General features: G+C 35.0%; 1 protein-coding gene across 1 annotated transcript in view; it reads left to right on the top strand.

The window, feature by feature from the left end:
- Window positions 1-679: 679 nt before the first annotated feature.
- Window positions 680-15941, top strand: part of LOC131943840 (hemicentin-2) — a 37564-nt gene continuing 22302 nt past the window's right edge. The window contains exons 1-2 of the mRNA XM_059304124.1: window positions 680-735; window positions 15513-15581. Of these exons, the coding sequence (XP_059160107.1) occupies window positions 723-735; window positions 15513-15581 (82 nt within the window). The 5' untranslated portion in view covers window positions 680-722. The remainder of the gene's footprint in view (window positions 736-15512; window positions 15582-15941) is intronic.

Below are 15941 nucleotides of genomic sequence, written 5' to 3'. Positions count from 1 at the left end.
TTATTGTAATCGTGCAAAAAAAAAAATCGAGATTTTTACAAATCTCGACGTTTTACACATCATTGATACGGAAAAACATAATTTTGCAATCTTGTCCGTATGTCTGTGTGTCTGTGTGTGTGTGTGTCTGTGTGTGTGTAAACACGATTACTTGAGTACCGTTACAGCTAGGTTGATGAAATTTCATATATAAGTATTTTATCAAAATCGTAGATCCGTATCAACTTTTGAGCGATTTCCGATAACCGGAAGTGGTACTTTTCCTACTTTGAATTTTTCAAAAGCCTATAATTTGAGTACTATTTCATATAGATAAATGAAATTTCACATGTAAGTAAAAGATCTAATTCTCTACCTTCTGTTAAATTTTGAGTAATTTCCGTTGACCGGAAGTAGTAATTTACGCTACTTCCGATTTCTCAAAAAACAAATGTAAATTTTTAAAGTACTAATAATATTGCGCACTATTATGAACTTTTTTATTTGGCGTTCACTTAGTGTGCAATTAATTTGTATACGAGATTTTATTCTAACTTTAAAATTTTAAGTATTTAAAATGGATTAAAAATCATGTCTATAGCCCGAGTTCCCATCCCCTGTTATTTTATATAAGAATATTCGAGAAAGTTTAGGGGAGATCACTCCCGGTTTATTTTTTTCCTGTAACTTGGAACTTCCTGTTTAGGCCTAACAGCCTAGACTAGACACTCCGGAACTAAAGCATGGTGGAGACTGGTAAGATTTAGCCAGACATTTCCATAAATAATTACTGAAACATACTTTGAAAATGTATAGAATCTAGAATCTAGGCCTTATAATAACATAGCATTAGCCATTAACATTTGAAAATCTTGATCGGTAAAACCTTAGTTTGGTAATCTAGGGGACGATATTTCGAGTCGTCCCTTTGAATCCCGGACAGATCGTCCCCCCGGCGTGGCCTCAGCCAACCGGCGGGCTCGTTGCATTGAGTTAAATATAAACTCAAAACAATAATATAAACAATCTCCTTTTAGGTCGGTCAGGCCACATACCAGGCACGCACAGTGTTGTGTGTCGTGCCTTAACCAAAATAAACTATCTCCCTTCATTATCATTAGATATATTTTAGTCTGGCGCGTTGCTTAGATGGCTGGATTGACCTCTGACCCTGAAACGTCACGCGTCGTTTTTAGACGGTTTTTACGTTTATTTTAGGGGTCCCATCCACGACAAATGAAAAAACTGTTAATCTCGCAAATTCTCATCATTATTTTAATGCAGAATGCTAATAAAATGGATAATATGCCTTAGAATGCCAGAAAAAATCGAGAGATTTGTTGTTGTAAATAATGAGAGGATTTCTAGTGGAGCGCTCTCCGTAAAAACTGAACCGCCGCTAAAAACGACCGACCTCCGGGGAAAACGGCCCGACCTCCTCTAAATTAATATATAATTGAGATATTTACCTTGTATATTTACATTATTATTGATTCTGGTTTCCAAAATCTTATCCCAAAATGAGGTACCCACGCTGACATTTCTATCCGCTATTTTTAGTAACATGACGTCATTGCTACGCTAGTTGCCAGACTGAAACAACTAGTTTTTGTTTTTTACGGAATGAACTGTTAAGTCTAGTATTTTAATTATAATTAAATTGTAGCATGTGTGGAAAAAGTAAAATTATGGACATTATTGTTGTATTAGTAATTGTATTAGTATATTGATTTTTTCTTCACTGTGGGCCGACAGTTGCTGCATTCGTGACCGGTGGTTAACCTCGTCAAAGCTGCGTGGCCTATTCGTTTATATAATCAGTGATGCTCGTTCAGTGGCCTTTTTCGGAGCTAGGCCTAATTACGGGCGATTTTAGACTTAATTGATCGGCCGTTAGCCCTTTTCATTGCTGCGTATTTTTAAAAAAATGCTCGTTCAGCTGCCTTTTTTTTTGGCGCTAAATAATCTGTTTACGGGCATTTTACGCGTTTATTTATTTATTTATTTTAAGCTAGACGTAGATCTAGTTAAAATTTTTTTTATACAGCTGGCTGTCTAGCATGCCTGATATGTGAACTTTAAAAAAAATGACCGAACTTTAAAAAAAAAAATGACCAGAAGTAGGGAAGTAGGTCTGTTATTCAATTTGCTTGAAGAAGGGGGGGGGGAGAGAGAAGTGAAGACACCGACCATCTCGTGTACGCGTGTTCGTTCTATGACGTGTACTATAGGTCACGGTTACCCCGCGACCGTGGTGGGATTTTTCATCCACAGGATAGTAAACATAAGCAAGCAATCACGCGAGTGACGATGTTTGGAGATTTTATTTTAAAAAAAAAATCACATACGTCATGTTTTCAAGATGAAAAAAAAAATGTAATGTAAAAAAAAAAAAAGGGGGGGACACTAATACCATGTATGAACCTCAGCTGCCACACTGTTGACTCAATATAATGTGATTGAGTGTAAAATGTATTTGTATTTATAAACTATCTTAGCAATTACTATCATATTATTTTATGCATATTTATTATTTGAAATGAAAATATTTATTATGGTCATTTGATTTATGCAGGTGTTCATTACTTCATAAAATGGTATGAATAACATGTAGAGTAGAATTTAATAAATAATAAAATAACTAGATCTAGTTTTATTATCAACCAGTTGCTTTTTGTTATTTTCCGGTGAGTAAATAACCTAAGCTGACGCAATTACCATGGCGGGAATTAAAAGCTCGTGGACACAAGTCCACGACGTAATGTTAAGCCGGTCGAGGGGATAAAACGCGGTTTTGTCTTTCATTTTCCAATATCGGAAAAATTTCAAATTCTCTCTTTTCTCGTCAACCGATTAAGCTAGATATTTAAATGTGGTATCAAATGTTCTCTTAAGGGGTAAGGAAGTTAATGGTGTTTTTGAAATAACAGAATATTTTATTTTAAAAAATCCATAATTCAACCTAATATATTTCATTAGTTAATTAATTAATTAATTAATTAGCTAATTTATAAAATTATGTATGATGCTATAGCATTAGGTAAGCTACAGTAAGTATCATTTTTTAAACTATGTATTTGTACTATAAAGAAACAGCTTCGTTGTTTGAATACCACCCCGTCCCCTTCTTGAACTCAAAGTTAAACTTTTAACCCCGTTCGTAGAGACATGCGGTATGTTGTATGAAGAAAAAATCCACCGTGGTGCGTGTTATTGGCCTTGGGCCTTCGGTGACGTTGTTGGCGTTTGCTGTGAGGGGGAGAGGGGTGTGTTATATCCGTTTAAAAAAAATCGCAACATGGTATTGGCCTATGATGACGTCGGCGCAAGCGGGGAGGGGGGGGGGAGACACTTTTTTTTTTAAACCAAGAACTAGGCGTTTAAAGGCTGTAATGAAAATCAAGGACTGGTTTAGCCATGATGTCGAATTTAACGAGTGATGCTTGGTGGGTCTATCATACGATTGCTTGGCGATGGGAATCTCGTCAAGCTCAGTTTATATTTACAGTGAACTATTGGGATGCTGTCATACACAAAGTAACAGCTACCGAATGTAGCACTTAAAACATCGAGTGCATCCCGCTCATTATAAATTTGAAATACAAGTTATGGATTGCCCAAAAACTTGAAGGACTATCAGAATATATGCATTGTATTATAACATTAATCATTACGATATAACTAAAATGTGTATCCAAATATTTTTAGGCTAACAGGATCTGCATTTAAATAAACAAGACCTATTAGGCTACTTTTGCATGGTAGCACAACTACATTTTAGATTTCATAATGAGTAGCCTAGTCGTGCATTAAAGGGCTGTACTCAATAACAATGAAAAAAATGAAATGCCGGCTTCAAACTTCAAGCTATGATTTCCCCGTACTTCTACTAGAAATATAGCTCCGTTGTTCTAATGACCTCACCCTCCTCCTCTCACCTAGTTCAATTTAAAGTTACACTTTCAACCCCGTTAGGATGCGTGAGCTACTGGTGACCTAACTATTGAAAAAAAAAAACTATTCTGGCGTTAAATTGCCCTCCCCTACTCGCAGCACTTTGGGGCCATACACATCAGGAAGGTCTAGGTCGGTGTTGTATCTCGTGCAAATTTACTCACAACACGACTACACACTACACACTATGGTTGTATCCAGGACTAAAGCTGCGACACTCGCATAGAGTTGGATTTATTCGTTAGATCATATTGTGCTTCAAATTCTGTTTCAATATTGGATTAGATGGATATAATGTTGGAATTCAGTTAGTTTGTTATATTATATTTATCTAAATGTCGTGTACCATCAGAAACTAAATTGGTTGACAAGACACATGTGTAGGCTAAAGAATGACCTCTAGATCTAGATCGAGCCAAAGATGGCTGGTTAAGGTTGACAAACTGTGGTTTTCAAATTTCATGGTGATGCTTTTCTAAAGGATTTTATTTTGTGCTTTCTTTGGGATTATTTTGTGTGATGTGATTATTCAGAAGTAATTTGTAAGTAGAAGCTTTTCACATCCAACCATTTTAACAGTTTGCGATTGATCTGCGGCTGGGCTGATTAATTTACCATTAGCAAAACTACACACTACACGGCGCCCTTAGGCCGTTGTTTCAGCATGCCCTACTAGTCAATTATAGACAAGTTTAGAATCAATACATAGAGCCAACACACCGATTTTTATTTAATAATCTTCAAGAGCCATTCCTCTAGGGTCGTTATTTTCACGAAATTGTCGTTTTCCATTTTGTTGTCAAGAAACTGGTATTTAGTTCACGAGAACGTATGAAAACCACTCATGCGTGACCGAAATCGTCGATTGGGTGCCTTCACGTGGTTTGACACGTGTTGACCTAGGCCATTGTTTACATCCAAAAATCACCCAAAACGGCCTTTTTTCGATAAATTTGTTTGAAAAAATGGCTAAGTCCAGTTTGAAAAAGTGTCATTTTCGGGCCCATTTTAAAAAACGTAAAAAAATCCGAACTACACGTAGAAAAAAATGGCTTTTTCGGCCCTTTTTAGCTCCAAAAACGCGTCGCGTGACGTCACCGTGACGTCAGCCGCCAACCAAAACGCGGAGAAAGCGCGCGTTTGATTGGTTGGCGGCTGACACTATGAAATCCTCTAAGGACGATTCGAATGGTATACCAATCTAGGTAATCTATCGTTTTGGGTACGTAAAATCGCCCGCGGCTAGTATTTATGTACGAAAACGTTACCTCTTTGTCAAGGCTTTAATAGAAGTATATTGTCATACTTTTGTGTCAAATATTATAGATCTAGATAAATGAATAATAAACCTAAATCAATGGCTAAATAATAAAATATATCGATATAGGCCAGAAATTAACTTTAAACAGCAGTGTCCGAGAGCAAGATTTGCTATATCCAGGGTTCGTGCGGCCTCCTGAAATTCCAGGAGGTCCTGGAAAACTCCTGGAATCTTAAAAAACTTAAAAATCTCCTGGAATTCTCCTGGAATTTGAAAAAATATAAAAACCTCCTGGAATTCTCCTGAAATTTTAAAAATTTTCCTAAAATCTCATGAAATTGTATTAACCCGCGGCGCAAAACCCGACCGAAATTATTTGATTTTGTTCCGCCAATAATTGAATAGTAGTTTTTAAATGGGACGAAAATAAAAAATAAACGCATCGGCCGTCGTCTGACTAAATCGCACTGCCGTGATCTACACATCGTGTGGCACAGCCGAGTGTGTGGTCACGTGACGCTAGGCGATTGACCCGACTGGATGATACTATAACTATAAACAATTTCTAAAGATAGATTGGCCTACATGTGTTCCCGTGTTTGACTTGTCGGCTATTGGATTTTTAAAGTAGACAGGCATGTTTCATAACTTTGTCTTAAACTATTGAAACGGCAAAAAAAAGTTGTAGTAGTATTTACGGCTCAGGACTAATCGTCAAAATTAATCTTCTTTAGAAAACCCGGATAGCTGCGACCCGATCAAACAGTGCTGATTCGCGTAACGTTTCATTATTTTATTCATTAATTTTTCGTAAAAATGGCTATAGAAAATAAATTTTTCCCGTGGCTCTTTTTTCCGGTTGTCTAAAAGTTGTTAGTACGCTTAATACTAGCTTGCCAAATCGACCAAAATGGGTTGGGGTGGGTGGGGGAAGACAACTGACCATCCTACACGGTATTTAACACCCAACGTAACATCCATAGCCTCCACCCGCCCCCACTACGCCGTGACGCGACAAGCTGACTATCGTCGCCTTTGATGTTGTGTAACACCCGTATGGTACTCGAGCAGGTCGTGGTGGTTTCATACTCCACCTCCCTTCCCCCTTCACTTTGTGGAGTTGATGTTACTAATCCTGGGACATAGATCAAGAAATCTTGCCAAACTTTTGTTCTGAAATTACATAATATTCGTCTGACACGTTCATCGGGTTGGCCGACTAGCCTAGCATCATTGGATTTGGCATCCAAAAATCAATAAAATATCACGAAATAATATTAATTGGTGAAGTCTGCTTGCATTTATACCTCTTTTATAGTGAAAAACTCTTAAAAATTTGGTCCATACCCTCCCAGTATTTATCATAAAATAACTTTTTTGTTTATGGTCAGATTTTGAACATTCAAACTGGTCTGTAGTCAGATTGATAGCATCTATCCTAATATGTAACTAATATATTGTTTAACTTTTACTGAAATTAAATTTTTGCATCGGCTTAGCTAATTAAATGTATTATTAAGTACGCTTTTTTTTTAATGTACAAATTGGGTTTCTTTTTTGTTTTTAAAATCTCCTTGAATTTTTTTTTAAACTCCTGGAAAAGTCCTGGAAAACTCCTGGAATTTTATTTGAACTTTTGAGCATGAACCCTGTATATCTAATTATCTATATATATAATTCTCTTCTGCGAGCCGTTTTAAAACATTCTGCAAACGCGCCTTGCAATCCCCTCTCTTCCTCACTAGGCATAAATCAACCTCCCCCACCCCCGCATGGTCTGATGAGCTGTAGTTCACTCTAAATGTTTACATTTTACAATCGGGTTTAGTGACGGCTATTTTTAGTATTAGGGGCAGATAATTTAGTTTGAAACTATTCTAAACTTAGGGGAGGTAACTAAGAGAAGGCTACTTTCACGGGTGGGGGGGGGGGGGAGGAGAGTTTTAGTGTTTTAAAGCAAATATTTTAAGTGGCAGCATTGGTACTGTCGAATTCACAAATTATGAATTACTGAAAAGTAGAAAATAAAACAACTAAATAGTGGCGTATGATACGCTGCGGGTCGGCTCGTATTATATATTACTATATAAACAGCAGCCATTTGTAAAATAGAGTGGCTTCCCCCTGAATCTGGCGCTTAAAGCTTATAAAAATAAAACAGACAAGATGGCTGCTATAGTAAATGAGCATGGTTGCATCTGTTGGAAACATCGCTAGTCTTCATTTATTACGGAAAAGTTTTAATTCAATTGTTTAAAAACAGGTACATAAATGAATCAAGGAAACTTTTTTGAATTTTTTAAAACATAAATCCTCCTCAAAATGTGAAATAATTAGGCCTATTAAAATTTAAGGAGTCACCTGTTTTTCACATTACAAATCGCGGGCGATTTTACGTACCCAAAACGATAGATTACCGTAATCTATCCGCTATCGTTTAGCGTAATCAATTGGGCCGTCACTAGTAATGTAGGGATAAGGTAACTAATAAATATGGCTTAAATATGAATATATTTTTGCATATTCTACTAAAATACTAAAGATAACTGAATACTAAACCACATTTTAGGGTTAAATTAATAAAAATGTTATAAAATTAAGGTTTAACGATGTTCCAGATACTAAATTTGCTATTAAAAACCGCGGCCATCTTAAGAAAATATTAGCCTATTTAGAGTCATTTCCCTTTAATTTCTATTTGTATGGAAATGTATTGATGTTTGCTATTAAATACGATTGTCTTGTGTTTAAAGTTTAAATAGTACAAAGTTACAAAGCGTGTGTTTTTTTTTTTTATTCTGCCCTTTAAACAATTTAATTGACTGACAAACATCAGTTCTAGAATTATTATTATGAGATACAATTTTTATACATTAAGAGAGTCCCTATTTTTATAGAGCTACCACTACTACATACTACATATCTAATGTTTATTTAAATATTAGTTTGAGTTAATTGTTATTGTTTGTTTGCTATTTTCATTTCATATTTTCATGGTTTTTTCCCTTTAATTAGTGATTTAATCATAAATGACGTCACATTTTTGACCTCGCTTCACCTTAACCCCCCCCCCCCCCATTGTCGCCTTCAAGAAATAGCCGTTATGTCGAAAATTACCTTTTTGGCCTGCCTGTTAAAAGGTCAAGCCATAATTCTAACGAAAAAGAATTATTTTCAGCATTTTTTAATTAGGCGAAATACATAACGTTTCACATTTCTTACCTTCCCACGTAAAACGTCGTCTCAAAACCAGTTACTCCACCACATTTATGGTAGATCTCAAGTCCTAACCTCCAACGTACATTTTGAATAACCTTTGTTGTCAAAATGTTGATACCAAATACCCAAAATGAGTTATATGGAGTTGTCCATAAACAATGTCACATATACTATGCTAATGTGACGTCAACTTACGCAGGACCGCAATTTATGACCTATAATGAAGGGGTGATCGGGGGGGAGGATGCGTGACGTCAATTATGGAAGACTTCTATAAAACTGTGCTCAATGAAATTGAGGAACATAAAGCGTTCATTTTCATGCATACCTTTGCTCATAACGATACGAATGATCATAACTATTGCACGCCTGTTGTTCTAAGCGGTGTTAACCTCAGCACATCATCCCCGCCAAAAAGGACCTGCCACTAAATGCCTACAGACGAAAATAGGCCGCACTATATTGACTCCAAATAAAATAACTTCTGACAATAAGGCTCAAACCGAGTAGCTCCTGGCAACGATATTCGACAAGAGTCCAAGACAATTATTGGCTTGCAGATAAAATTGGGCAAAACAGCAAGTTTCGTGACATGGGGCCTAACAAAAGATCAACTCTTAATACGACAGCAGCTAATGTAAAGCCAGAGCTCAGTATACGCTTGAGTTTAATATAGTGTTAGCAGTGGACAGCCTCTTAGACGGTGCATTAGAAATACGGCCGTCGGCATAACGCCGAGTCCGACGATATCTGAACATCAGTATTGTCTTTTATGAAGTGCTGAGCACCTTAAGAGCTGAGTTTGGGGGGGGGGGGGTTCTATTGTCACCACCACTAGCGCCGCTTATGTCCACATATTAATCACAAGTTTTGCGTGGAGCTTAATGGACAGACAAAGTTTATAGGTGGGACTGGAAGCCGCTGTGTCATGAGCATTTTACAGCCGAACGTCTCAGGGCAGCAGATTGCAAAAATTAAAAGCATGTGAATTTGTATAGTAGAGGGAGAACAGCATGCCACTGTAATAAATTAAAAACCAATATAATTTACCGATTTATTCTTCAGGCTAAACGTCGCTAAAGTCTCAACTCCATAGTGCCTGTTTTGGTTTTTTTTTTAATTACGCGGTATCTCTTTAACAGCCTAATGACAAATGACGTCACGCGCACCGCGAACTTGGTGACGTTGTGCTTAGTGGGGGGATGAAACGGGGGGGGGGGGGGAGGAAAAAAATGACGTATTTCTTTTTTTAACAGACGAATAAGTGATAGATTCTAATTTTTCTACGAACTATAGGTTGATCTCGTTTTTTTCTAGAGGGAGATATCACTATATAATGGGTGTTTTATGTTTTTGTAATAATGGATGTTGGGGAGGGGTAAACATCGACTACTGAATAAATAAAAAACTGATAACAGAATGCAAAGAAAAAAAAAACTGTGGTATTCAAATGTAACTAATTAAAATTTAAAACTATTTTTATAAACACAATAATCTTGATTCAGAAAAAGTGTAGGCCTAAGACTAATGTCTACAGACAAAATAAACAATTTGGCTTGAATGGATCACACATAAATGACGTCATCCTTTTCCCGATGAATTCCCTTTCCCCCAATCGTCACTAAAAGCAAGATGATGATTTAATATCATATCGCAGTTCTACTATACCCGAACCATTAATCACAATTTCTAACGAAAACAAATATGAATATATTCTTCGTCATTTTTAAAAAAATATTTTACTCCGACCCATATTTTGAGTCCAACGTCATTTATGAGTAATGTGGACGACCTAATAATTGACAAGTTAATAAGTACAAAAGGATTTAATAAATGTTGGACATTGGATGTACAAACATATATAATACATAGCCTTCATTTCAATTGAAGTTAAAGTATAAGAAGAAGGCCTTCTGTCCTACTTATACTTATATTAAACAAGACAGCTATGTATATTAAACAACAAAGTCAACACAATATACACACGAATAGACATTTTTATCAAGGGAAACTACTCTAAATTTTATTTGGAAAGATGGCCGCTGCTTTTTTTCTACTTATATTTATCTCAAAAACCTTGTTTAAAGTTAGTTTCATGATATTTTAAATTGTTTTGGTCACTGTTTTTTATTTTAAATCAATTATCTGTTGTATTTTGTAAAATTTGACTTAAATATACTTAATTAAACAAATATATTCATCAGTTACCTCTCCCGCACATTATTACTGCGGCCGAATTGATTACGCTAAAACGATAGATTACCCTTAGTTTAGCCGCTAAACTTTAGCGCCGGAAATTATCGGGTAATGTTTGTTGTAGCAGAAATTATTAAATTCTTCAGTTAAAATTTTCTGTCACTTATCATATATCATTACAAACCATATCATTTACTGGTTAATTTGAGACCAAATTTAATAGTCTAGCTTAATTAGGGGCCGAGAAAACAAACAAAAACAAAATGACCAATTAACTTCTTAAAATGTAGGCCGTTCGATTCACAGCTTCTGGGTTTGTTGTTTTGAAGCCATCTCACGGCTCATGCGCTTACCAAAAATGGCGACCAGTTTCGCTTTCACTAATAGGTAGAGGGATAAAACTAATGATTATGAAGCCATCGTTACTTTTAGAAATTGGAACTATCCGTTTCTATGTAAGTCTATTAATTGAGAATTGTCGGATCTACTTTTGGCCTAATTTCTTTGTCTCACAAGCGGCGCCTTAGTGAAAGTAGCTCTATATAATTCTCATCTTTCGGATCAAATAACTCTAAAATACCCCGTGTATAATAAACCAAACTATGTGTATATGAAACTTGAAAGTATCAATTTTACACACATTACAATTAACTGGTAATAACTTATGGTTGGAATGAGATGTGTCTGTTCAAGTAATAATGCCATTTTATTATAATCTTTTTTGGTGAACACGAGGCGCTGGAAAATGTGTGCCGCGCAAGAATCCAATCATTTGGCTAGGTTTATGACTGTTTTTTTTATGTCACACCTAAAAATAGAATGTTTACGCTTTCTTCATTGATGATCGTTTTTATTATTTTTTAAACTGAAAGTATGAATTATTAGTTAGATTGTAGGTTATGTAGCTTGGTATACTTACCCTTTATCAATTTTAAAAGCATAGCATGCTGATTGTGAACAAATAGTCATAAAACACAGAAATAAAAAGTTACATGCGATGTGCCACACCCGGGTCACACCCCCTCAAGAAAACACGTGTTTAATAAGCTGTTTATCTCACTTTACAACAGTAATTAAAATTAATTGTCAAATTTTTATTACTTATTGGGTAATATTAAGCACATGTTTACTAATAGTTAAAAAGAAACATAAGTAAATTCTGTTTTAATGAAGGTCATGGGTCAAGTTTTTTTTTCCTTCTTTAATTTAAGGTTCAGTGGAGGGTGCCACAGGCTGACCTGACTTTGGAATTTTTTTCAGTAATAATGACTTTGCACAGAAAGTTAAAATATGCTAAATTAGCTTAGTTTACTAGTGTTCTAGCTATTATTGATACATTTTTAATAAAAAAATCATTCTGTAATTCTCATCAAAAAGCCTATAAAATGGGAAATTCTTTTTCGCCATCAAAAGAGGTCAAAAAGTTACGTTGGTTTGTATTTTCCATTCGTAGCATGATGTCATAGCAATTACAACATAAATAATAACAAAGTCTATTAAACATACTTTAAATGGGTTTAATTGAACATTTATTGTCATACCCCCAAAATTCACATTTGGGGTATAAGGAGCCGGGCAATGGGGCAATAAGTATTATCTCCTAGTTTAGACTAACTCCAAAATAAAAATAATTAATTTCTAACCCCAAAATAGTTAATGCTGTGTACACACACTTTAATTGATACTAGCTATCACTGCCCAATGGGCCCAGTCTACAATTGATACAATTGCAGGGCCTACAGTCTAGTAGTTTACAGTAGGCACATTAGTATGCCTAGTGTGTAGCTAGTATACTAGTGTGTAGCTGTCCAGAGTTAACATTTTTGGATGTAAAAAGGGATAGTACTAACTAATCTGCCTTAATGCTTTCCCCTGATAAGCCATGTGTGCTATACATTACATAACGTCATGGAGGTGAGAAATGTTGAGGGGAGAGCAGTGGTACTGATTTCCCCTTTGTTCTCCTTGCTGGACCCTGAGGGCCATAAATTGCATAAGGAGATGCTATCTCTGGTTGGCTGAGATCTAAAAACTAAGTCCATGCTACCTACAAAGAGATAAGTTTTATGGTGGGTTAGATACAGGTGGGGCTGGGTATCAGGTAAACGGAAAAAAAGCCACAGGAAAAAAAACACAGAAAAAAAGTCACAGTTTTTGCTAGGAAAAAAAGTCACAGTGGAAAAATTTTATCTGAAAAAAAGTCACAGAAATAAAGTCACAGAAAAAAAGTCACAAAAATCTTTTTAGAAATATTTTTATGAATTTGTTAAGAATTGTAAATTTTGTATGTTTATAGTTGTGGGTTGTATTTTTTGATAGCATAAATTATTCATAGACGTTAAAAGCAATATGATTTATAACAATTGTAAGTAAAAATACTCTAAGATAATTAACACAACAATCTCAACTTTTGTTACGTATTTAGTTAAATACGCGGTAGAAAAGTTAATTATAAAAGAAATTTAGGCACATTTTGCCGTAGGCTATTCTCTGGTCGGCCTCTCCTCAATAGGCATTGTCCGAACATATTTTGTGTTGCTGACGTTATGCGTCAATGACAGCCTTTGAACCTTGTCGGCTTTCTGTTTTGATCCTAAGTTTTGTTATGTAATGAGCGTAATAAATGTGGGCAGTAAAGGTGGTTGAACTAAACATCTAATCATAACTATTGTGGCCATGAGTTGAGGGCAGCAAGTCAGACGAACTTACCATTTCACGGTAATTTAATATTGGTATTTAAAAAAAAACACGATGAAAAACGTGACTTTGGAGCATTCTATTAAATGCTACTAATCTTAAGTTTAAAATAATTACAATCTACATACTTCATAATAAATATTTTTAGATGAATTATTAAAAATCCTATGCGTATACAGCCTACACACATTACATCACATTTAATTAATCCTAAGTTAATTTGCACTCTCTAAATATTTAATACATAAAAATATTAACAAATATCATGCAAATATATATTTGTGACTTTTTTTCCTGTGACTTTTTTTCCTGTGACTTTTTTTCTGTGTTTTTTTTTCCTGTGACTTTTTTTCCTACAATCGGGTATCATGGGGGTGAGAAATTTTGAGGGGAGAGCAGTGGTACTGGTTTCCCCTTTGTTATCCTTGATGGACCCTGAGGGCCATAAATTGCATAAGGAGATGCTATCTCTGGTTGGCTGAGATCTAAGAACTAAGTCCATGTTACCTACAAAGAGATGAAGTTTTATGGTGGGTTAGATACAGGTGGGGTCTGGCTTTCATGGGGGTGAGAAATTGTGAGGGGAGAGCAGTGGTACTGTTTCCTCTTTGGTCTCCACCCTGCTAGACCATGAAGGTCATATATTGGCTGAGACCTAAAAACATTTATTCCTGTTATTTATTCCTGGGGGTAACAAGTATGTGTACCATTTTAAAAATTACCTGGCTAACATCAGATGGCTGAATTTTTACTTTTTAGCAGGTTAGAATTGTATTTCTATCATTTAGACACAAGTCTGTTTAACAATTAATACATTTTGTGTTAACTATTCCTATACCAGTGTCAAATTCGGTGGTCTAATAAATGAGAAACTTGCACATAGGGTATCAAGAGCCACATAACAGTATGTGTTATAACTTTTCTGAACAGGCAAGCTAGTGGACAAAATTAATGTATTCATGTAGATTTAGTTATTATCTAACAAATAAAACCATTACGGTAATGATCAGTCAAGTTTTACTCTGATAATGATAAAAACTTTATAGCATGGTAAAATGGGACTAATGTCGGCCATTTTGTTTTGGCACCAATAATCACTGTGCAAAAAAATTCACCAAAATAAAACTATTCTACCCATAGCTATAAAAATAGTATTAAAACATACAACAACCAATGCTCTAATACAAGAACAAAGAATGGGCTTGAAAAACTCATTTGGTATATTACAAAGTGAAGTTTCCCAAGTTATGTCTATTTGGAAAAAGGTATCGTATGGTATTACAAGAAAAAAGATCACAACATAAAAGATTTAGTCTACATTTTAAAAGTATTATTGTGTAACTAAATGTTAACAAATTTAATGCCTGGTCCAAATAGTAACAGTAGCCCTTTAAGGATCTGAATAGTTGCAGCCTTTTTAATTCATCCATTGTTAAGCATCAAAATTGATATACAATATGTCAATATTTGTTACTTTGAAAATTGACCCTTGAAGTAGATGAGTATTAGATCAGTTTTTCGTCCTAGAATAAATCTAGATCTAGATAAATCTAGTTGATTTACTTTGAATCATTGAGTTTAGACTACTCAAGAGTCCAGATTCTAGCTAGACGGGTGATATGCCATTCAATATCCACATAAATTTCATTCAAAGCCCAATAGGCCTAGTTTTTGTTTTAAGGAATTTTCAGTTTTATTTAAACTTAAACACTTACTAGATCTAAACGGCTTCTAGATTTCAATTAAAATTGTAGTATAAGCTATTTTCTTACAAAGTACCAAAGTATTTGGTGCCCTTTTTTGGTTTTACATCAATGTACAGATGATTTACTGTAATTTACATAAACTGTGATTCAGACTATTTTTTAAACACAAGTTTGTATTATAAATAATGCTATCACTGCATTGCTACAAATCCAATGAGTCTGATGTTTCAATATTTATCTCACACACAATGTGTTGATGATTGAACAACTTGTTTCTATTGTTTTGACAATGAGTTTGAATCCCACTTAGTTCAAAACGGTCCAAAATGTGTTGATTTTTGTAGGCCCTAAAAATTTAGTCTGCTTTAGGGCACTTAAGGCTATTTAAATCATAATATCTAATCTTCTGTGGATATAGATGTGTTATGCTCTAACTCATGAAATTATTATGTGTGTAATTTTTTATTCTTTTAATGGCCTTACTTTTGCCTCCATTTTAGAGCAAGCTATCAGTTTTTACAGTACTTTTTCAATGAAAATTTCATTACTGGTTGTATTGCTTCTAGTAGGTAAGTTGTACTATTTTCTCCAATACAATCCTTAAGCTTGTATTGTTTTATGATAAGGTAAAGGTTGTTTTTGTGTTTGTTGGAGTTAATGCCTAGATTTCTTTTTCTGTTTAGCTCACCTTAAATTACTTCCCACTAAGTTAGGCACTAATTTAAATCATATAGATGTAAAGTTGTATTTAAATACCATTTCAATGGGCAGAGAAAGCAGAGTTCACCAGTGATAGTGAATCATAGTGTGATCAGCACTGTGCCCAGCTGTCTTTACTAATTACTTTGCTGAATTTGAGTCAGGTACCCATCTGATTTAAGTAGACTCATGGACATCCATAACTATAGAGTTTTGGGTTAGCAGTCTTA

Source organism: Physella acuta, unplaced genomic scaffold (assembly GCF_028476545.2).
Source record: "Physella acuta isolate Inbredline_101_S28 unplaced genomic scaffold, ASM2847654v3 ptg000469l, whole genome shotgun sequence".
NCBI classification, from domain to species: domain Eukaryota; kingdom Metazoa; phylum Mollusca; class Gastropoda; family Physidae; genus Physella; species Physella acuta.
Note: the sequence above shows the minus strand (reverse complement) of the source record. Positions and strands in the feature narration are given on the sequence as shown.